Source organism: Catharus ustulatus, chromosome 2 (genome assembly GCF_009819885.2).
Source record: "Catharus ustulatus isolate bCatUst1 chromosome 2, bCatUst1.pri.v2, whole genome shotgun sequence".
NCBI classification, from domain to species: domain Eukaryota; kingdom Metazoa; phylum Chordata; class Aves; order Passeriformes; family Turdidae; genus Catharus; species Catharus ustulatus.
This window is the reverse complement of record NC_046222.1, coordinates 25647248-25670327: the sequence shown is the minus strand read 5'-3', so window position 1 is coordinate 25670327 and position 23080 is coordinate 25647248. Positions and strand designations below refer to the sequence as shown.

General features: G+C 45.8%; 2 protein-coding genes across 4 annotated transcripts in view; both read right to left on the bottom strand.

Annotated features, from left to right (window-relative positions):
* Positions 1–2982, bottom strand: part of LOC116992994 (beta-1,4-galactosyltransferase 3-like) — a 30582-nt gene extending 27600 nt beyond the window's left edge. The window contains exon 1 of the mRNA XM_033053198.2: positions 2964–2982. The gene's annotated coding sequence lies outside the window, so the exon portion shown is untranslated. The remainder of the gene's footprint in view (positions 1–2963) is intronic.
* Positions 1–23080, bottom strand: part of LOC116992993 (galactosylgalactosylxylosylprotein 3-beta-glucuronosyltransferase 1-like) — a 55366-nt gene that overhangs the window by 20542 nt on the left and 11744 nt on the right. For 2 of the 3 annotated variants that reach the window (XM_033053194.2, XM_033053192.2), the window contains 4 exons: positions 6622–6766; positions 5766–6304; positions 4267–4563; positions 2964–3071 (listed from right to left, as the gene is read on the bottom strand). In XM_033053194.2, the coding sequence (XP_032909085.1) occupies positions 2985–3071; positions 4267–4563; positions 5766–6304; positions 6622–6733 (1035 nt within the window). In that variant the 5' untranslated portion in view covers positions 6734–6766 and the 3' untranslated portion in view covers positions 2964–2984. Of the gene's footprint in view, positions 1–2963; positions 3072–4266; positions 4564–5765; positions 6305–6621; positions 6771–23080 lie in introns of those variants that run through there. The other variant, XM_033053193.1, reaches the window with a different exon arrangement.

Sequence of the window (23080 nt, the reverse complement as noted above, 5' to 3'; positions counted from 1 at the left end):
AAGATCTCAATTTAAAATTTTAAGAGATGCAATCTAACGATTTTGCTTGAGTACCCTTGATTGTCAAGCAATTTACTTTGCATGTGTCTCCTGGAGTACAGTAATTTCACGATTATAAGCTGCACCATTTTGACTAAAATTTTGCTCCCACCCCGGAAATGTGGCTTACACTCAGGAGTGGCTAATATGTGAAAAATTTTCTGAAATTTCCAACCCCAGAAGTGCAGCCGAGGTGCCGAGCATCTGCCAGTAAAACCCGGCATTGCACAATTGTTACAAATTGGTTACTCTGTTGCGCGGCGGGTGCAGGCCAGCTTAGTGCCGGCAGTGCTGGCGGGGAGGGAGGCGGCGGGGTTCCGTGCTGCCATCCCCGCGGCCCAGAGCACAGGCGAGGGGCTCCGTGCCGGCAGCGTTGGGGGGGGAGGGAGGCGGGGGCTCCGTGCTGCCATCCCCGCGGCCCGGGGTGAAGCGGGGGGCTCCCGCCCCCGCCTGCCGCCGCAGGAGCAGGCAGGTTCTGCCCCCGCCTGCCGCCACGGGAGTGGGGGGGCTCCTTCCCCTCCTGCCGCCGTGGGAGTAGGGGTGCTCCTTCCCCTCCTGCCGCCTCCACTGTGAGTGCCAGTGGGCTCCATCCCCACTTACCACTGCGGGTGCCGGGGGGTCCATCCCCGCCTGCCGCCACAGGGCAGCGCTGGGCCGGGGCGAGCGAGCCTGGCGGCAGCGGCAGCCGGCCCCGAGCGGCCCCACCGAGTGGCCCCACCAAGCTGGGCCACCCAGCTCTGTCGGCAGCCCTGAGCGGGCCGAGCCTGCACGGCCCGAGTCGAGCCAGTAAACCCCGCCATCCCGTGATTCTGTTACTACTTGGCAACTTTGTTGCACGTGGGTCCTCGCTGCAAATGACAGAGCGGCTTATAATTGGGTGCAGCTTGTGTATGGACAAAGAACGAAATGTTGCCGACACCCGGAGATGCGGCTTATAGTCAGTGCTGCTTGTAATCGTCAAATTACTGTAGATGCCACCTGCAAACTTGATGTGTCAGAGCAGCTGGCGCACATGACGGACAGTGGTGCAGAAGGGATTGTGGTCAAACTGACTTCTAATGAAAGTGCAAAAGATCCTTAAAAATCAGCAGGGCTGATCCAGTCAACAATCTGCTTGAAACCACTGGAGAGGACGGCTTGGATAAAGGTACAAGTTCTGCTGAGTGAATCAGTGGCAGTGTCTTGATCTTTTAGATTGGTTGCTTTCTTTTCCCACAACAAATGACTCATGGGGAGCCATTCTTATGAGACTCCATAGCTGGTGCATTGCATTTCTTATGGAGGATGGCTGCGTGTTTGGCCAAGGAGAGAGGTGAGGACAAAAGTGCCTATCTATAAATGGCACATTTGTGAAAACATCACATCCACATTGTGCATCTCCAATGGAGCAGTCAGCCCCTCCTCTGGCAAGTAGGCAAGGAGGGTCTAATCTATCTGAGTTTATATAGGCCTGTTCATCTTGTACAAAGCAGGTGATTCCTCCAGAGTTAACTGGACTGCGAGTATTTATGAGCCGAGTTTGGGCAATTATAGCTTTAGGTAACTGCAGACCTAGCACGGGTGAGTGTGCGAAATGATCCTGTTGCTGCTAGTGGATCTCACAAAAGCACTGGTGAAAAGAGGAGCTGCAGGCTAAGCACAGGTATCTTGCATCATTTATGGGTTTCTAGGATATCTGTAATATTAATAACAAGCTGTCAGAAATGGTACAGGGTTTGTGCCCTGTAGGAGGGACAGGTAGGCTACCTCAGGGTCTCTATGGTGGCACCAGGTGTTCGTATCTAGATAATCGACTCCAGTCCCTTCCATCTGCTGCTGGGTGTGCAGGCACTGGTATTCCTTTGCACTGTTTGTGTGACTGTCACTCAGAGATCATGAGGTGCTGTGGCATGAGTGCAGCTACTAGTGATGCACACAGGAGATCAGTGCAGGAGTTGAAATACTTGTGATTGCCCATATAAAAGCTGACAGTTTTACTTCTACTGGTAGAGCTGTGCTGAGCTGAGTTGTATTTTGGGGTCAAAACTAAAAGCACTCTTGGAATATCTTCCAAAGTAGGACTAAATCATTCAGTATCCTCTGCCCTGACACTGATATAAGTAATTTAAGAAAGAGCTCAGTACTCTGAATTTGGGATACTTTTATTCTTTTGGGACTTTTGGGGCAGGAATCTGCCCTTGAGATCAGAGGGCATGGCATCTGAATGCATCTTCATCATCATTTTCTTTCTAAGAACATCAGTGATCTCTGATACATTCCTGCCTCACCCATGATGATTGCCATAATCCCCCATCCTGCTACTGAACCTGGCTCTGTGAACTGCAGAGGCACTTCCTGGTATATTCACTATCTCTCTTCAGCAGCAGATGTACTCCTAGCTCTGGTAGCTCAGACTGAGAGAGTCTGTGTAGGTTGTGCTTTGCTGGTTCCTGTATTGAGGTGCTTTAAGGATTCCATCAGCCTTTCCCTGCTGCACCCACACCACAGCTGTTCATGCAGGATAAAAACTGAAGGAGGGTGCATGAAGCACTGCACAGGTGGCAGGGCTGCTGAGAAAAAAGATTGCCTGGAGAAGTGTGATCTCATTGGACAACTCGTACACCAAAGGGAGTTTGGAGCTGGATGAAAGAGTCCAGGGGCAAGGAATTTGGCTTGTCATTAATACCTGAATGAAACTGGGGAATTCTGCTGTCACTTTTCTCTCTGTCAGACAAAACTCCCGTGTGGTCTGCAAAGAGGCTTGAATGAGCAAGAAATACAGAGCATACGTGGATAAAGATGATAATCTACTTCTTGTCCAAAGGGTGGCATGGTGAATTACCAGAATAGTCACATATGCAGTTTTTCAGGAAATAATAGCAGAAATAAGGAAACAGCTACAGATTATTTGTCTTGCTGAAAATAATAAAGACAAAAATACTCACATTTTGGAGCTGGCTCTCTACTTACACCTCTACTCTGGGATCTGTAAACCCACGCTTGCCTTCATTAACCAGAGTGGGCCTCTCAGTTCTTGTGTGCCAGACCAACACCTAGAGGGAAGCACAAAGAGTTCAGGCATTCTCAATAGCATGGAAACAATCAGAGTGTTGCACCCATTCGGTGGGATCCTCAGACAAGTGAAGCTCACAGTGGTTTGAAACGTGTGATTCAAAGGGGTTGATCCTGGGAGACACTTCCTGGGCACATGAAACGTGAAAAGGAGGAGGAATCATTCTAGAGCAAAATTCCAGATTCAACCCTGTAGGAGACTGTAGGAGGCAACAGTGGGCAGGACGGTTGGGACAGTCTAAGATATTTCTAAAGCCAGGTCTTGGAACTAAACTTGTGGTTTATTGCAAAAGGGTGTGGGTAAAAGGGCCCTGCCTGGAGCTGCCAGCCGCAGCTCAGAGCAGGGCAGTAAGAGGGTAAGGAGGTAAGAGAAAGAGTACAGAGCTAAGAGAGTGGTAGAAGAGAGAGCTAAGAGTGAGGTAAGAGGAAAAGCTAAGAGAGAGAGTACAGAGCTAAGAATTAAGAGAGCTAGGTTCCCGTTACAATACAATAAACCTTCTTCTGTGTTGAATATTCTAATTTCCACTAACCAATCTAATACAAGATGCAAATCCTATAGCATTTACATACAGCCTATAAGAATCATTACATTACCACACTGTGTTACACTTTAAACCCTAAAAACTACTCTTTGGACCCCTTCTGCCAAGCTAGCAGGGTCTTCTCTGACCTTTGGACCTGCTTGCAAGCAGAGGGGATTAGTTCAGTCAAGAGGGGATTAGTTTCAGCTGGCCATTCTGTTGTTTTCTAGTTATTTAGTAACTAAGGTTTGGTATCTCAAAGATGGCTTTCATTTCAATCTCGTTTATATTTTCCATATTCTCAAAATCTTTTGCCAGGCAACCATATTTATAAGGTTTTCCTGCTTCATCTTTCCCAACACAAGCCTCTGCCAATCCTCCTGGATTTTGGAGAAGCAATCTGGGCACATATTGTACATCTGAGATTCTTTATTAACACAGAATGCCTAGCACTGCTCCTCACCTCTCTCTAAGCTTCACATCTGTGAAGAATTTAGCAGGCTTTGTCCATCTGTCTGTCCCAGCATCATTTTGCATTGACATGTGCCAGCACAAGGCAGTCACACTGACAGGTGGAAGTGTGTGGCAGGATGTTTTAAAAGCAGCCAACATCCAGCAAGAAGACTGTATCTTTGAGATTTCTTGTCCTACTCACCTTTGTGCAGTTAGCTGCTTTGGGCTCCAGCCCATCCATAGTCACCAAATCTTTCAGCAGACTGGTCTCCTGGTAGCCTCCTTTAACTCCCTCCAGCTTGAAACTGGCATGAGGCTTCTCCAAAATCAACTTGATGCTGACAGCAAATCCGGCCATGTCAATAGCAAATGGACGATTAGGGTCAAAGACGGTTTTCCAGCCCACCACCTTTCCTGCTGGGTTCACTTTTGGGGATTCATACCGCAGCCCTCCGACAAAAGCCACTGGCCAGACTGAGACCCGCCTTGTGTAGCGCATCTGTGTGCCAGAAAGAGACAGTGCTGTGAGAATTCAACTCCACTATGTTTGTCCCAACCAATTAGTTGCTCTGCTTTCATTGGCACCTGTCCTTTCCCATTGACTTCCCACACAATCACAATTGCTCTCAGCAGCACAAGCTCTAGTTCACCTATGCTGCTGCTTGAAAAGCTAGGGCTTCCACAGCACCAAGGCAAATTCTTAGCACATTATTCTCGAAAAACACACTCACTGCTCTTCTGTGCCCACATTCAGTCCCTCAGAAGAATGAAAACCTCTGGTTTTCTCATGCCATTTGAATTTTTACCTTTTATGGTAGAATTTTATAATTTTGTAAATGCCAAATACTACTTTTACCAGGCCTCTAGCTCTGTATTATCAACTCCACTCACTCCAGCTTCACACTTATAGAAGTAATTCCCCTAACTCATTCATCTTTGTCCTCATCTATTCTAATTTCTCCCCCCACCTCCTGCCTTGTTTTTCCATCCATTGCTACTCCCTAGAAGTGTGGGGGTTTATTGAAATTTTCAGAATGGATATGGAAGGAAGTAAGAAAGGATGAGCTTAACAGAGACCTAACAACTCTGAAAACTGGAAATATGTTCTGATGCATAATTCTGCTCTTCAAGCGGCTTAGTACAGTTTGGCTTATATTGGTGACAAGAGAGTTTACTGCATTTTTGCAAGTTTACAATAAGCTTGGCATCTCACAAATGCCAGGTCTCCAACAGAAGTCTGGGCAAGCTTCGGTCATCCGAGAGGCACAGCCCTGTTGTGGTCGCTGGAACCTAGAGAACTGAAGAGCAGTTAAGGAGTAAAAGTGGATAGAAAGTCAGACAACTTTTCTATTATCCCCTACCCATCATGCCCCTACAACAGTGCAGATTTACACCTTGCCAGAAGTTTGTCTTTGAGCTTATTTAAATTAGGTCAGCTCTCCCTGAGGCGAAGCATAAATTCTGAGGTACATATCCTGTGGTCCCTGGCAAGAGGAACTCCAGCTGGTGCAATGGTGTGTGAGTAGCTGTTCACATCTGCAGCCTATAGAAAGGCAAATGTGTTCTTTGCCCTTTCAGCTTGCATCTGCCCTATATCCAGCTGCCACTCCATGCAGAGTGGTGAGGTCTTTGCAAGTTCAACTTAAGAGTCTCTTAAACTCTAGCCTGCTTTTCTGTCCCATGTAATTTTAGATCTCTTACCTCTTCAAAGAGCTCCAGGCTGTAGGTGTTATCATCATCAGCAAAATAGACTACGCCTTCTGGTGGTGCGGTGTTGCTGAAGCTGTCCCTCAGCCAGTGCAGCCCCAGGTTCCTCTGTAGCGTACCCCTTGGGGTGTGGGATGGGATCCAGGACAGACCCAGCTTCAGGCTCTTGGGTGTCTCCACGTTGAGGTGGGTGAAGTTGAGCCCAGCCTTCTCCAGCAGGTTGGATACAAGGTTGGTCCTCCGTGGAGAGTCCTCCACCACCACCCAGTGCAGGTTCTGTACATGGAGGAAGGTGTTGGCCAGACGGGTCAGCTCAGCTTTTTGCACTGGCCGGGTGTAGGTAGGGGTGATAACAAAAATGGTTGGCAGGGTGTCTGACCATGGGGGAGGCCTGGAGTACACATAATTCTGGATGATTTTAGGCACTGCCCCTATGCTTTGCTGCTGCCGAGTGCATGATGGGAAGCCGCCTTCTCTCTGTGCAGATGTACCATTAAGGAGAGCTTTAGAGGTCACGTTCTCATCTGTCTCTTCTGGGACAAAACAAAGGAAGAAAGAGGGAAAAAAAGAAGACGTCAGAGGACTAATAACTAACAGGCTACCTCCTATCCAGGGAGGCACACTTCTATCTGGAGTTAGTGCTGCATCCTCTCTCCAAAGTCAACCTAAGGTGCATGTTTAACATGCTCTTAAGATCAGTTTATGTTCCTGCTGTCAGCAAACCCTGAGTGGGCCTTCAGGCAAGTCTGTCTTTGTTTAACCCTTCCTGTGAGAGAGCATCCCTGCTGGGGGTTTGCAACAGAAGTCATCACAGCTGCCAGCACATTGACAGCAGAACTTTTACACTTACTTCTCAGCAGGTTGAGGTAGTGTGTGGTTGGGTACTGGTGCCACAAGGTTAGGAGAAGGGCCCATGGCAAGGCAATCAGGAGCGTGGTAAGAAGGTTACGTCTCCTCAGCATGCTGCAGGGAGCTTCCAATGCCCAGGCATCTCTCTACCTTTCAGAAAAGGAAAAACAGTAAGGCCTCCAAAATACCAGTCACCAAAAATGCAGGGAGGCATGACAAATGTTTGGCTCCAATGCAGTGAAGTGCTGTCTACGTTTACAAGGAACTCCAATAAAGTTTACAAGGAGCTCCATTAACATTTCAGGTCCAATATGGAATAGAAACTTTTAGCTATTTCTGTTGCTCTAAAGAACTCCCCATTATCCCACGATGAAACCACTGTCCTTGAGTTAGGGTTGTTCACGTTGCTGATTCTGAAGCTGGAGACGACTGTTACTTGTCCCCCTCTTTGAGACTTGTGTTCATTCCTGAGCTTTGTGGTGACCATTTAATTTGCTTCTTTTGTACAACTTTTTAGAACTGTGTGCAAGGTTTGTGTACTTGAATGTGCAACTGGACAACATAGTCAGATGTCATGTATCCTCTAGATAGCCAGCACCTCTTAACACTTCTGCAGGGCTAATTCACATTCCTTAGGCAGATGCTTTGAGGCAATCAGGCATGCACGCTATCACCTACCAAGTGTTCCATGAAATCCCTGCCTTGGTCATTCCACTGTGCTGGTGATGCCTGCTGAATGCTTAATTATCCCACATCCCTTTCTACTTGTAGTTTGCAGTGTTTGGCCATTGCAGCATTTAGTTGAAATCACAGACTTTGGAGTACCCAACAGGCCCTTCCAGGTTCCCCTGCACTCCTAGGCTGAAGGCATTTTGAGGGAAGAGATTGATGACATCATGCTGATACAAAAGATTGAAAGGAGGTTCAAATTGTTTGGCTCTAAATTCCTGCTCTGCTAGAGATTTTTAAGTGTACTGAAGGCCAGTCAGCTAAAACCAAGATCCTCAAAGGGATACAGGCACATTTTGTTCAAAAGCAACTCCTTGCCCAGGATTTGGGTCCAGCAACTCCTCATCTGTCCAGAGGGAAATGATTGCCTTGCGTCAACCTTAGAGAGTTGTATGAGAAGAAAAATGACAACTGGTCATTTTTCTGATCTATAAGGGCTCTGCAGTGACAGCAGCCACAGGATACTCCTGAAAGATATTAGGAGATGCTATTCTAAATTCATCCTCTGCAACGTCTTAGAATCTGTCTTTAATTGTTTCTCTGACATTTTGTCTTGGTGTCCTGAAAAAAACAAGGATTATGCAATTTCAGGGCTCATCAGTGCCCTACCACGATTAACTATTAGTCCTATTTCAACCACATCTGACAGGAGACTAGCATGTCTCAGCAAGTCCTCTGATGGGCAAGTGGATATTCATAAGCCCTGTCAAGGAAATTACTCCAACACAGGCTCATTCCTTGTTAGACACCAATGGTACCAATGCAGGAGCAATCCCTTAGGGAAACATATTCCCACTGACTGTTACCCAAGCCAACCATTAATGTTGTTGTAATATATGTTGTTATAATTCGTGTTTATATAATATAAGAAGGTTGTATGAAATAAAATAAAATAAAAAGAACCTCTTAAACACCAAGCACCCAGGGCCATAGACAACGGCCGTAATTAGCATATCAACAGACCTAGCCCAGGGATCTCCGAAAGGGAAGGGAAGAGATCATCGATAAAATACCTGCCAAGTACCAATCACCTCCGATGGTTCCCACAAGCGAGAAGACAGCACTTCATTACACATCAATATGGAGCAGACACAGCCTTCATCAGCATGCAGGAAGGACCTTTGTCCAGGGCAGCACCAGAAAAAGGATTTAATCTAAATATGAGAATTTGCAGCAGAAACAAAGGAAACTCTCGCCTCAGGCCAGAAAAACTGTATAAAGCTGGACTCTCCGAGATGGCAGGGTGTGAACACAGGGGGGATCTGATGCAATAGAGGTCAGATCAGCGTGTGTGTCACCCAGCACCGATTTCCCAGGCCGGTGCTGTCAGGATTTTCGCTTGTGGCTTCCCAGGACCGTATTTTCGGTCGCAAAAATAAAAATTGCTGTTTTGTTATTTAATTTGACTTGATTCGGTTATTATCTATAACAATCTGCTGACCCCGACGTGATCCTGATTTGGGGTTTGGGTGGGACCCGCTTTCCGTCCAGGAGGGGCCTCGCTGATTTCAGTGACCTGGCGGGATCGGGGAACTCCCCAGCACCATTCAGGAACCCAAACTAAAACCAGAAGCCACAACTGAAAAGGGGGGAAACGGGCCCACAGCTCTCGGATAACCATGGCAACTTTTCACTCATAAAACTCGACGTGCACGAAGAATCCACGCAGGAAAAGGAACCGTAAGTATTGCGTGGTTGAGTGAGGTGCAACTGAGCGCGTAAGTGAGACGTGATTTGATCACGGAGCGAGTCCGGACCCCAAGATCGCAGTTCCACCATCCCGCGAGGGATGTGGTCGGTCGCGGGGGAAGCGAATGTTACGTGTAAAAATTCTTTCTCACGTGTCAAGCCTAAAACTAAGGGTGTTTTGGGGATCAGGAGGGAGGTACGTTTCCCAGGATTTGGAAAACTGGTAAACCTCTCGGTTAATGGCTAGTTCAAGCCCAAGAAAAGAGAGCTCGTCTCCTTTCTAAAAGCTCCATGGAACGGTTCTCTGTGTGAGGTGAGTAGATTGGACAAATTGAAATAAATAAAGTTTAAACTGCAGTTCAATACTTCTCAGATTCAGAAGGTCCCGCCGTGAAACACGATAAGAAGGTATACTAAGGTAGCTTCAGATTTTTTTATTTGTAAAAGAAATGGGACAGAAAAAGAGTAAACCCCAGGGGAAAAACCCCGGAGAAACTGAAAAAGAAAAAAAAAAAAAAAAAGGTAAGTTGCCGTAAATAACAAGGGACAGCCCACTGGGTTGGATGATAGAACACTGGGAGGGGAGTCCCGATAAGAAAAATAAGTCTAAAGAAAAATTAATCCATTATTGCATAAAGATTTAGGGAACGGGGGGAGCAGCTGCGGATTCCCTGTGTCCTCCACTTCCAGAGCGGGGGGGGGTCGGCAGTAAAGGCGATCGGGAGAGAGTATCGACGGCGTCAGGGGGAGCGAGCGGTGTCTGTGTGTTACGGCAGAGTGTGCAAAGATATGAGTGAGGGAATGAGCAGCCAGACCGAGCGCAGAGGTGCGGGTCTGGGAGCGTGGCCTGTGGGGACTGGGTGGGGCTGAAGGGCTGCGGGGACTCAGCGTCCGAGCAGGAGCGGCCTGACCCCTGGTCCCTGCGAGGCTGCGGGATGCCCTGGCCCTGTGCTGCTGCCCGTGCTGCTGCGAGCACCGGTGGGGGAGGAGCGGTGTTTAAACTGTAACAGGACAGAGACTGGCCCTTGGATACAGGTCTGACAGAGAGAGGGAGAACAAGGGTAGAGAAATATCTGGGAAATGCAAATTGTATGTAGAAAAATTAAGCTTCTGTTTTCTTGTGAATTCTGCTAGAAAATGAGAGTAATACAGAAAAAGCCGTGAAAGTTTGCTGAATGTGTGAAATGAGTTTGAAAAGCATGAGTTTCTGATTGTGTTTGTAATTTACTGGGAAAGTATTTAACGGAACATTGAAGAGTGTGGTGAGGAGGTAGAAGAAAGGGGGAAGAGAAAGATTCCTTCGTTCCAGGTTGGGATTTTGAGTGCTTGGGAGAGCAGTCGGGACAATCTGGGGAGATGATTCGGAATTCACACTCATGTGTGCTGTTCCCTGTAAATCAATCCTGCTCCCCAGCACACGTAAAGAGAAATGCCTGGAAGAAAAGAGAAAGAGACCTGGCCCTTCCCAGGAAATGTGTGCTGGTGCTTTAGTTGTTGCTAGAAGATGTGCAGGGACAGCGCTGAAGTGATTTGAGGTTGTGAGCAGAGCAGCTGGAAAGGGTGTTACTGTTTTATTTTGCTCCTCTCAGAAAAACTCAGCCCCTTTTGAGGAGAGGGGCGTCCTCACGGATAGTGCTGGGAAATGTCCTGGTATTTAAAGTGAAAACCGATAGTGCTACTCCACTGTGACCAAGTGTGGGGATGAAACCTCATTCCCAGGTGCTGTGTGAGTGCAAGGTCCCAGCTCCAACGGCTCTTTCCAGCCCTCTGGAGCTGTGTGTGCAGTGCTGGTAGTAGCACTAGTGTCCCTGTACTCCCCAGGACTGTCAGAGGCAGTGGGGCACTTGGATTTCTAATATGGTCTAGTTGAATTAACCTTGTTCATTAACAAAAGCTGAATTAGAATGGTCTTAGGAGTGTTTCACGTGTGTAGCTATCCCTAAACCAATGAAGTTGCAGTTGTTTTTGATATGTGTGAAAAGGGTGTAGAAAAGAGCATTCTGCTCTGTGTCTACCTTCTTCCCACCATCCTGAAGGAATTTAATCTTAAATCCAGAACTGTCTGGATGTGATGTGTGGCAGGTGCAAAGCAAGTTGTAGAGCTAAAGTTTTTGCAGGAGCTGTTGGTGTGTGAATTTTCCCTTCTCAAAGGCCTGTGCTTTGGTTTTTCCTTTTCTTTAACCTGTTTAAGTTAAGAAGAGATGTACGTTTCAGTAAAGTAAGATGGTCCAGGAAAGGATCTGGGGGGCAGAGGTCAGAAATGGGATGTTTGGGCCTGGGAGAGGATGTGGTGTCCCTGTGAGAGTAGAGAGTATCTGTGTAAAGGTGGAAGAGAAGTTTCATCGGGATATGCAAACATAGATGGGAAAACAGGGGAAGTATTTAAATCAGAGCCCCTCAATGCGAGTTGGTCAGCTCAAGCATGTGAATTGTATGCAGTTTTACAGACATTAAAAAAATATATATTAAAAGGAAAGAGAAGAAGGATATGAAGGATATTTACTCAAAATGCTCCTTTGGGGTTTACCATACACAAAAATACAGCTGGGAGATCAGGTCCTCATTAAAACCTGGAAAGAAGTTCCTCTCTCTCCTCACTGGGAAAGTCCTTTTCTTGTCCTTTTAACCACAGATACAGCAGTCCGGACAGCAGAAAAAGGCTGGACACATGCCTCCAGAGTGAAAAAGATAGAGACAACTGAGGAAACACCCAAGTGGAAAGTGGTTTCCTCCCCTGGAGACCTCAAGATAAAATTGTGCTGAACAAGCCGATAAGCAATCTAGACCAAATACAGTGTATAGCTTCTGGGTGCAGGTGTTTCCTTTTGTTCATTTCAGGTGCCAGATCTGTCGTGGGGTTTGGGTTACACATTGTGTACAGGGGGTCCAACCTGGAGGGCTCTGTACTAAGTGTTTTGAAAAAGAGCTGTCTCTGACTGACCGAATTCTAGTGCTCGCCACTGAATTGAATATCGTTGAACTAGATTCTGTAGAGCAGTTTCTTTTATACCAACACGGGATTAGTGGGAAACTAAATTGCAGAACTGAAATTTTAAGAGTGCCGGAGAACAAATAAGGTACCTTGTTGGACGGACACCATAAAATTATCAAGGTGGGATGTCTTTAAGAGGCAATATGCAGCTCATTGGTCCCCTGAAGAATACCTCTGCTGCCAAGAAGATGGTTTCCCTCGCTGCTAGCAGCAAACTAGTGGGTGTAGGCAGAGAGGTACGCCTGTGGGGAATCCTGGTGAGCCTGAGCCTAGTCATGTTCCCACCGATTAACGCATACCCAAGGAATTCTGCAAACCGTACGGCACAAAGCCATAACAATGAGTGTGGGGGATGCCCACTAATTAGCACCCCAACTCGCTCTGTCCTGGCCAACTGCACCCGTAAAGGAAAGGAGGAGTACTGTACCTTTAATGGCGCTCAGTATGTGAAGTGTAAATGGGGAAAGAAAATTATATGCTATGATCTCAAGGCAAGACATGGGAAAGGGCAGTCAGAGACATTTGCTCACAATATCCAGAAGAGAAATGCCAATCAAACACCTCTTCCCACTTGTGGACAATGCAATCGCTCGGTGTGGGTAGGGGGAAAACAAAAGTCGATATTTGTGGCTTATTTTCAGGTGAATGAATTATGCAATGACAATACCCGATCAGGTATGTGTGTCATGGAAGGAAAAACATATTGGGTGGGCAAAAATCTAAAGTTTGAGAATGGGTTGATCTCAGATGGTAAACCAATCATCATCGACTTACTTGAAGAAAATGATGAACGGGTTTGTGCCCAATTTGATAACACTTTTTGTTTCTCCAGAAATAAGGAAGGCATGGATCCTGAAAGTAAGATAGAACAAATAGCCTTAGAAATTAAAAGACAGGAGTCAGAAATGAGAAAGAGGAGACTAGAATAGGAAAGATTAAGAACATTAAGTGAGCAATATGATTTACTCGAAAAACAGTACGACAATTTTGGTCTGCCAAGATCGGACAAAAATTTGTTTATTGATTTGATGCAAGAAATTGCAACTGAATTAGGATTGTCCAACTGCTGGATTTGTGGAGGACTCAAGTCAGCAGAAAAATGGCCCTGGAAAGGTGAGAGTTTAACTCCAGAGCAGCTCCTAAGGTGGGACAAAACATGAATCTCAAAGTCACTCCGAAGACCTGAGGGTTGGGTCTTAGATAAAAGAGCCATTGGGACCATTTGTGTCAGTCAGGAGGGCAAGGAATATACAGAGGTGGTGGGATAAACCCCGTGCATCTCCACCCTAGCAGTAAACTCAAACAACAAAAGCAAAAACTTGACAGCCAGGCACCCCCGTTGGATACTAGAGCCTAGAAAGAAGGAATAATTGTGAATGGAGTGACAAAATTGGACTTTGTTGGAACAAAGGCTCTGGAGCTAACCTTACCAATCACTAGGAGAGATAAGTACTTATTGGACCAAACCAGAAAGCACAGAAATCACCTGGAAAGCTCCAGATGGGATATACTGGGTGTGTGGAAGGAAGCATACAGTGAATTACCACAAAGGTGGAAGGGGTCATGTACTTTGGGGATAATTCAGCCTGTTTTCTTTACCTTGCCAAGATCTGACAGTGGATGTTGGGGGCACCCCTCTACGAGACACTGAATGGGAAAAAAGAGAATTGAAAAAGATACTCCCTGATGTGGGTGGTAGCCAAACTTGGGGAGGGGAAGAATGGCCAGCTGAGAGAATAATAGAGTATTATGGTCCTGCAACTTGGGCACAGATGGAGTTGGGGTCATGGACTCCAGTGTACCTGCTAAATAGGCTAATAAGGCTGCAGGCAGTGGTGGAAATTGTGTCCAATTACACTTCAGATGCTCTCAAATTATTAGCTAAACAGCACTCCCAGATGTGAGCTTTTGTATATCAAAATAGAATCGCCCTAGACTACTTGTTAGCTGAAGAAGGAAGGGTTTGTGGGAAGTTTAATGAATCCGAATGTTGTGTGGAGATTGATGACTATGTAGAAACTATAAGGGATCTTGCTACAGAGATAAAAAGGGTGGCACATGTCCCTGTCCAAAAGTGGAATTCCATTCTCCAGGCATCTTGGTGGGAACAGTTATTCTCGGGAGCATGGTGGAAAAAGATTGTGTTCTTTATCCTGTGCTCAGTAGCTGGAGTCATCTTCCTACCATGCTTGATACCTTGTTTCATCAGATTAATACACTCAGTAGTGCAGGGCATGCAAATAGCTGCTATGCCCATGGACCCAGAACTTGCATCTGGGAGAGCGAATGGCAAGGCATCCAAATTGCTAAAATTGGGAGAATGGGAGGTGGATACTAGCGCAGTAGAGGCACTTGCAAAATTTGAAGAGTAAATGGGGAAAAATAAACACCCTTACATAGATTATCGAGAAGAGTCAATGGAGGAATGGGATAGCAGTGATGAATCTGAAGAAAATTGAGAGGGGAACATGAATTAATTTGGTTATATAGAAGGGGAGGGATTGTAATATATGTTGTTATAATTCGTGTTTATATAATATAAGAAGGTTGTATGAAATAAAATAAATAAAAAGAACCTCTTAAACACCAAGCACCCGGGGCCAGAGACAACGGCCGTAATTAGCATATCAACAGACCTAGCCAGGGATCTCCACAAGGGAAGGGAAGAGATCATCGATAAAATACCTGCCAAGTACCAATCACCTCCCGATGGTTCCCACTAAGCGAGAAGACAGCACTTCATTACACATCAATATGGAGCAGACACAGCCTTCATCAGCATGCAGGAAGGACCTTTGTCCAGGGACAGCACCAGAAAAAAGGATTTAATCTAAATATGAGAATTTGCAGCAGAAACAAAGGAAACTCTCGCCTCAGGCCAGAAAAACTGTATAAAGCTGGACTCTCCGAGATGGCAGGGTGTGAACACAGGGGGGGATCTGATGCAATAGAGGTCAGATCAGCGTGTGTGTCACCCAGCACCGATTTCCCAGGCCGGTGCTGTCAGGATTTTCGCTTGTGGCTTCCCAGGACTGTATTTTCGGTCACAAAAATAAAAATTGCTGTTTTGTTATTTAATTTGACTTGATTCGGTTATTATCTATAACAGGTGTTAAATATATAATGTTTCTTACATCCTCACTCAGGAAATACCATGATGCCTGTTATAGGAAAGAAATGAATCAAGGCAAATTAAAAAGATTTAAGAAGCAATTTTTATTTTTGCAACCGAAACATGGTCCTCAACAGCCACAATCAAAAAGGACAGCACCAAGCCCGGGTTCGGTGCTGGGTGAACACACACACTTTGATCTGACCTCTATCACATCAAATCCCCCTGTGTGTACAAATGCCATCCTGGGTAGCCCGTTTTTATACAGTTTTTCTGGCCTGGGGCTAAAGTCCCTTCGTTTCTGCCATGGATTCCCATATTCATGTAGTTTCCAGTTTCAGTGCAGCTATGAATTTTGATGTGTGCAGATTTTTGTGTACTGGAACTGGGTATTGAAATGCAGGTTTTCCTGAGGACCCTGGTTATCTTGATTGGTGACGATTATCAAGTCCTCATGGCCGGGGAGTTTCCTGGACTGTTCCATAATGAGTTACCTCCATTGGGGCTGGTTCTATTAACTTGCTAATTGCGCCTTTCTTAGGCATCTGCAGCGCTGGAATCCAGTGAAGGCAACCTTTCTCCTCTCTGTGGCTCAGCGTACCTAAAGTTCCTTTATTAAATTCTTTATCTCTACAAACATTATTTATTTTTCACAAATCACTAATTACTTTATAACATATATCACAATGCCCATTTCACTACTCTCAAACTACAGAAAACTAGTGAAGAAGTGGACCAAAGGAAGCTGTGTGGCCAGGGGCACACAGCTTGTGCAGCAAACATCCTGGCTCTGCTTAACTTCATTGCTTTTTGATGACTGGGTCTGGGGCAGGTACAAGAGTGTCCTTCAAGCTTTAGTGCCAAAGGCATAATATTTAGTAAGCTACAGATTCAGGCTGAATACAGGGCAGGATGATGTTACCTGCACCAGGGATTGCTTTCCCTACAGGAAATCTTTTCTCTTACCAGCATAGCAGTGCAGAGTAAAGCTTCCCATCACTCATGGTTGTGAGAACAGTCAGAGCTACAAAAGAAATCCAAGGATTGCTATTAACTGCAGATACCTAGGCCCACCCAGGCCCTGGCTCAGGATCATCACAGCTCCTTGCTTCCTCTAGTATGCTTGCAATTACCAGTGTCTTTGCACCAGAGTCAAGCAGCCAGTGCTTTTTCCCTTTAATAAAGGTCTTGATTATACAGACACAGCTTCTGTGCAGCAGATCTGCTACTGCTGCAAACTCAGGTTGCTTCTGGAGGGAGAAAGAAGAGGACACAGCCCTGGCAGCCATGTTACCAATACAGCACAGAGAGGAGAGGGGATCAGTTAGAAGAATTTTTAATGAATTCCCTTTCTAGTTCTTTCTCCTCCTCCCTCTTCCAGACAGCCCTGTTCATGCTTCCCAAACACTGCAAACAAGTGGAGATGATGTCTGTGTGTGCAGCTCCCTGGTGCTCCGTGCTCATTTATTTCTGCATGCACATTCTGTCTATTGCTTTTCCAAAGCAAGCAAGGCTGAAAAAATTAAACCCTGCATAAAGCCCCAGGTAGCTTGAACCTCACAGAGGAGCTGACTTCTACCCATTAAAAAAAATCTCTATTGGAATACTTTACTTTCTCTTTAAAATGTTACTTTGTCTCCCCCACTGTCTCCCCTGCATCCATTATGCGTGGTCTTCTCTGTTGCTTTATAGCTTTCATCTGCCTTTTCTTAGGTCCTTCAGAGTTTCTTCCCTGTTTCCAGAACTACGAGAATCCCCTGGATTACTAATAATTTTAGCCTTTGTCTTCTGTCCTTACCCACACAAAGGCCCTTTGCATTCTCTTAATGTCCACCCCTCATGGAATATTTCCAACAAAGTGGTCCATTAAAGCATCAGTCCATCTTTTGAAACGCAGCATCAAAATCCAGTCACATATTGATGCCTCTGGGTAGCCTGGTGATGGCCCCAGTGGGGCTTACAGAGGCTTTACTGCACATATTTTTACCTACTTTTTATAATTAAAACAAAGTCTCCTAAGTGGTTCAGATTAATTGCATGCCTGCTGGCAAACATTACAGTGTGTATTCCTGGCACAACCAACTACCTTCCTTCTGCCTTTAATTCCTCTCAGAGTAGATCCTATTAAATGAATTCAAGATCAGAAGAAATTTTTGTGATCACCTAGACCCATCTCCTGTGTTCATCTGGTAATTCCTGGGTTTAAGCTGTAGAGGGCAGGGACCATCTGTTAATGCACTTATACAGTCCAGCACTGATCCCAACAGGAGCCTTTGATGTCATGGCAAATATTATTGATTGTACTCTCTTGCTGGCTGTTCTCCTCCCTTGCTATTTCTCCTGTCCTGTTTATTCCCCATTATCTTTCCTTTTATTCTTTTCCCCTAGTGTCTCCTGCAGCCCTTGTCTTACACACCCTCAACAACATTAGCTGAATGTTTGATGGATGCCTTCAATATTCTGCCTGTAGCCTTCTTGTAGCCTTCTTGCCTGTTTTCCAATTACACATCCCTCTTCTTAATTTTATCCATCAATCTTCTGTTTTCCATTAAAAAATAAACTTACACACAGAGCACAAAGCTGAGTATGATAGGGACAAAATGTTTCTCATACTACTGTGGCTTCACACTGCTTTGTCAGACTTCTCAGCTCCTGGGATGCAACACCATTCAGTCTCCATTTAGGCTCTTGTGCTGACGCAGGGGACATTATTCTGAAAGGATTCAGGAGAAGACGGTGAGAGAAGCATACAGGAGGAAGAGCTGGATTCCCCAGAGTAATGCTGAAGAGAAGCAAGATCTGTCTGGCTGAGGTTCAGACCATTGCATGTGACTGATCCCTTCATCTGTTGTTGACTAATTAACAACAGAGTGCAATTTGTTACAGGCAGGACAACCCAGATGTTGAGAGAGGGATAAGGATTCCAAGGCAGCAAAATTACCCAGGCAGCGACTTTCTCCCCAAGTTGCAGAGTGTTTGAAAGGACATGCTGGGTGAATGGGAGAAAGGGCAAAGTTAGGGAGAGGACACAGCTGACTGAGGATTATAAGGCTGACACGTTTCCCAGTGCCTCTGATTTTCCAACAGCCCTGTTGAGAAGCTGCTCAATTTACATCCTTTTTGATAACTCAAAAATGGTTAGGATCACACCGTGTTTGGCAGTTCTCCCTCTGAGGTTTTGGTTCTGCCCTCTGTCTGCCTGATCCAGAAAGAGAACCACACCTTTCAAAAAAGTGTGCTCTGCAAGGAAGGTGATTTTCCAGCCTCTGGTTCAGGGCAGCTGGCCTGTCTGAGCCAGGCTTAGAAGACTCTGAATGTTGGACCAACCCCAGCCCCAGGGCTGTACGGCTCTAGTCAGAGACACAGGCTCTAAAGATCCTTACCTTCCCAGAGGGACAAATTTTACAGTTCAAACTGTCCCTTGGGAATATCCCACCATCCAGTGTAACGATTTTCTAGGCAAGCACCCAAAGTAAACTACTCTGAGGTAATGGAGCCAAAAGTTTCAAGAAATGCTCCCTAATCTTGGATTCAGCCATGTTAGCAAGCCTAGCATTTTGTGTGTGCCCTGAGAGGAGACAGGTTTGGAGAGGGGAGGAGACAGGGATGTGAGGAGCAGGGCTGGAGCAGACCTGCAGGTAGATGCAGATGACTCTTAATTTCACACACCAAAGCTGTCAGCAGGGTTTTTGGTTTGTTTTGCCTGCATTTTGCTGCCTCTCTCCACCTGCCCCTAGCCACATTGAGGAAGTCTATGCAGATTTCATTAGTTCTCTAACTCCCAGTGTGGGAGATGTGATGCTGAAGGCAGAGCAGGGAACTTTCAATTATTGATGAGAGCAACCTCTCTTAAACAAGGAATGCATAATTCATGACCACGCTGGTATTTGTGGTGAGTTGCTGCCTTGCTGAAATGCACAGGAAGCCACTGTCCCCTCTCCCCTCATTCCCATGGGCCCATCAGAGTCTTCAGCCGAAACTACAATAGTCCTAAAAACTGAGATAGGCCAAGATGCTGCAGCACTTCCCCTCACCAGGTAGCTGCTGTCCTGTTTGAGATGTGCACAATAAAGTGGGAGGATGGATTCAAGGAACCACAGAAGTGGGTGGAATGGATTATTGCTCTGGGATAAGCATGGGTAATTACTGTGCAAACACAGCCAAAACAGGGTATTTCTCAGTATTGAGACTCCTCCAACCCCCAGACAGGTCTTCAGGAATGGCATCATGGCATTGTTGTAGGACAGAAGGGTAGGTTAGATCTAAAGGACAGTGCCTGAGGGTTCACATCCAGCTGTATTTCTTGTGAGGTGGGAAAGAGAAGGGAAAAAGGTAGATTTGATTTTCTGCTCAGAAAGTAGCAATTTCTCCCCTAAACTCTGCTGGAACTGGGTGACTGAAAACCAAAGGGGAAAAAAAAAGCAGCAGATTTTCTAGGAAGGGAAATATTAATCATACAATCATGGACTGTTTTGGATTGGAAGGAACCTTAAAGATCATCTAGTTCCAATCCCAGTGCTATGGGCAGGAACACGTTCCACTAGACCAGGTTTCTCAATGCCCTATCCAACCTTGCCTTGAACACTTCCAGGGATAGGCTATCCACAACAACTCTCGGCAACCTGGGTCATTGCCTCTCCACCCTCAAAGTGAAGAATGTCTTCCTTTAACCAAAGCCTACCCTCTTTCAGTTCGAACCCATTCCCCCTTACCGTTTCACTACATGCCTTTATAAAGAGTCCCTCTTCAGCTCTCTTGTAGCCCCTTTTAGGTATTTGAAGGTGCTCTGAGGTTTCCTCAGAGCCTTCTCTTCTCCAGGCTGAACAGCCCCAACTCTTTCAGCCTGTCTTCATAGGAGAGGTGGATGGAACAGGGAAGAGAAAGGCTCAGATCCCCACTGGGATCCCAACTGGGATCTTGACCTCCCAGTAGCCCAAGAATAGTAGGAGACTGTGTTTCTGTCCCAAGGTGTAAGACTGCCCTTCTGCTGGGGGTTTTAATAATTTCTCTGCTGCAGGTCTGGTGAAGGGCTGCAGGAAAATGACACCCACAATGTGAATAAGGTGAGCACTCCCCTACTGCTCATGGGGAGAGAGGGCAAAGGAAAATTAACCAAGTCCCCTGGAGAGACAAAACCCAGGAAACTACAAATAATAAAACAATACATGGAAGGATGGCCAGGTCCTTCCCCTTAGCAGGAAGAGCAGAACTACCAGCAGTTGTGTAGTTTTAAGGTTCAGCCCCATCAATACTCTGTCCCTTCGTGCACAGGCTCTTGTGGGGACAACTTCCCTGGGAAGTGAGTCACTCGCAATGAAACAGATTCCCTTCCCATGCCCCTTTGCCTTTTCCTCAGATGCAAAGAAAGGCTTTATCCTCTCCTGCCAGCTCTGATCCCCTCACCAAACAGGAGCACAGTTACTTCAGCCTAGAAGCCAGGCTTATCACTCAGGAATACACCATGCACAACCCATATCTCTCCACTGCCCACATGAGCGTTCCTCAAAGCTTAGTCTGTAAACAGCTTGACAGCACCTTTCCAAAGAGCATCCTTGTCCTAGACATGTGGCTTGTGTGTGGGAGCCTGGACTGGAGGAGTGGGATGCTTTATACAGGGATTTCTTCCAAGTAAAGAAACAAAAAAAAACCCAACAGAAAACAAAAGAGAAACTTTGGCGGAGCTACAGTAACTTCACGATTATAAGCCGCACCATTCTGACTAAAATTTTGGTCTGAACCCAAAGTGTGGCTTATATAGGACAAAGAACGAAAAGTTGCTGTTTTAGTTTGGAGGGCAGGTGTCTGCTGAGAAAGGCAGGAACTTCTCTTTGAAATGGAGAATGTAAACCCCCTCCCTCCAAATTATTTAATTTTGAAATCAAAGGGCTTTCAGGCAAAAATATGGGAATTAGGAATAACAGTTCTTTTCTAGGGAAATTAAAATAGAAATACAATACTACAAAGAAACAAACTCCAAACCCTGACAAAGTCAGAGTACAACCTGACACCATGTCAGGCAGGGTGTTGGTAGCAGTCCCATTAAATGGTGGCTGCAGTCTTCTTGCAGTGACAGATGTGGTTCAGTTGAAGCAGTGGTCCTTAGAAGGTGCAGTTTCCCTCCGGAGGTCCAGTGGTGATGTGGAGAAATCCGGTTTTCCTCTGGAGTCCAGTGGAGAAAGGGGCTACCTTAGTGTCCCAAAACCTCTCTTTTTATTTTGGTAAGAAATGTTGGGCTCTTCCCCCTGGCTGGAGCAACTTCCAATGGGATGGAGTAATTTTATCAGTCACACAGTGGGACTGAATGGGCCATTAGCAGAAAATGACTCGCTGGAGGAAGGATGGGTTGTGAAAAGATAAAGAACAATGCCCCCTCTGGCTTCAATGGATGGCCCATTAGCAGAATATATCCTGCGGAGATAAGGATCACTGCTCCCACCCTCAACAGATGGTGATAGAATAGATACCTTTTATCACACTCTGTATTGTAATGTGGGGCTTATAATCAGGTGTGGCTTATGTATGAACAAAGAATGAAAAGTTGCTGACACCCGGAAGTGCGGCTTATACTCGGTGCGGCTTATAATTGTGAAATTACTGTAATTAAATCTGCTGGCGAGGTCCCATGGTAGCCAATATTTTAGAGATAGCACGTGGCTCAGCCTGCTATCCCCAGGTAGGTCAAGAGTATCCAGGCACTGGGCTATCAGCAGGAATGGAGGTAACCCAGTTTGAATACAGACTAGTCCTTGAACTTGCCTACAAAGCCCATCCTTGCAGGGAGCCTTCCAGAGCCTGAAAAAGGAGTTCTAAGCCAGGCTTTTTTAATCAGCCCAGACCCAAATGTCCTTCATGATTGATCCACATAACCTGTCACCACATTCCTGCCCCCTGAGCATAGGTGAGGGACAGAGGGACACAGCCCTCAGCCTCATCGCTGCACTGCACTGCAGAGCCATAATCCACGGGTGCCAGAAATGCCTAGAGAAAGATTAGCAGCTCAGGCCTGAAGAGAAGCAGGATGTACCAGATGTCTCCAGAGAAAGCTAGTTCTCTCCTGAAAGACCTCTAAGCTTGGAGTTATCCTCTCTTGAAAGGGAACTCAGGGGCTTAATTCAGACATCAGTTTTTCTTCTTTGCTGCTGAGCTCTGGCAGAATTGAGGTTCTTTTTAGATGCTGATGACTATCACAGAATAATAATTCCAAATGTATCAGCATGAATCAGCCCAATATCTGCATTAGCCAACAGAAAGAAAAGTTGTGGGGTTTTTTTTCCCCCAAGGAGGCAAAATAATTCTAAGGAAGCAAAAACAATAGTGGATTTTTCCAAAGTTTCTGTATATCTCATTCAGAGTTTTCCCTACTGAGTTAACAGCTGATGCCTGTTCAGCAGGAGTGTTAACTAATTTTACAGCTTTTTTACAAAGGCAGAAAGGAAAAACCCATAGTATTTCCTTCTAGAACATTTTTAAAGATGGAGAGGAATTACTTTTTCAGAGAAAAAGGCATTAGGCATTATTTGATGGATAATTACATTTCACAGGTGCTTGTTATGGGGAAAAAATTAAAATTGATCATGAGCTCCCTTGTAAAGATATGGGGCCCAAAGGCCAATGCTGTTCCTCTGGTAGCAGCCAGGATATAGCGACGGGCTTCGATCTGAGCTATGTGTCAACATGACATCAAATGCAGACCTCCAGAGGAACATGCTATCACTAATGCACACTCTTGATTGATTTAGACAGCTTATTTTCCTCCTGCCTTCAAAGGTGATGTTGAAATGCTCTTCCCTGCTGGACTTCCCCATTATTCCTAGGGATAGCAAAAGAAAGCAAAGGAGAAACTGCTCTGGCTAAAATCACAGTGTAAATGAGTGGGGCAGCAGTTATGCCATTTATAACACCAATGTAGCTAGATATGTCTACTGTCTTCCCAAAATC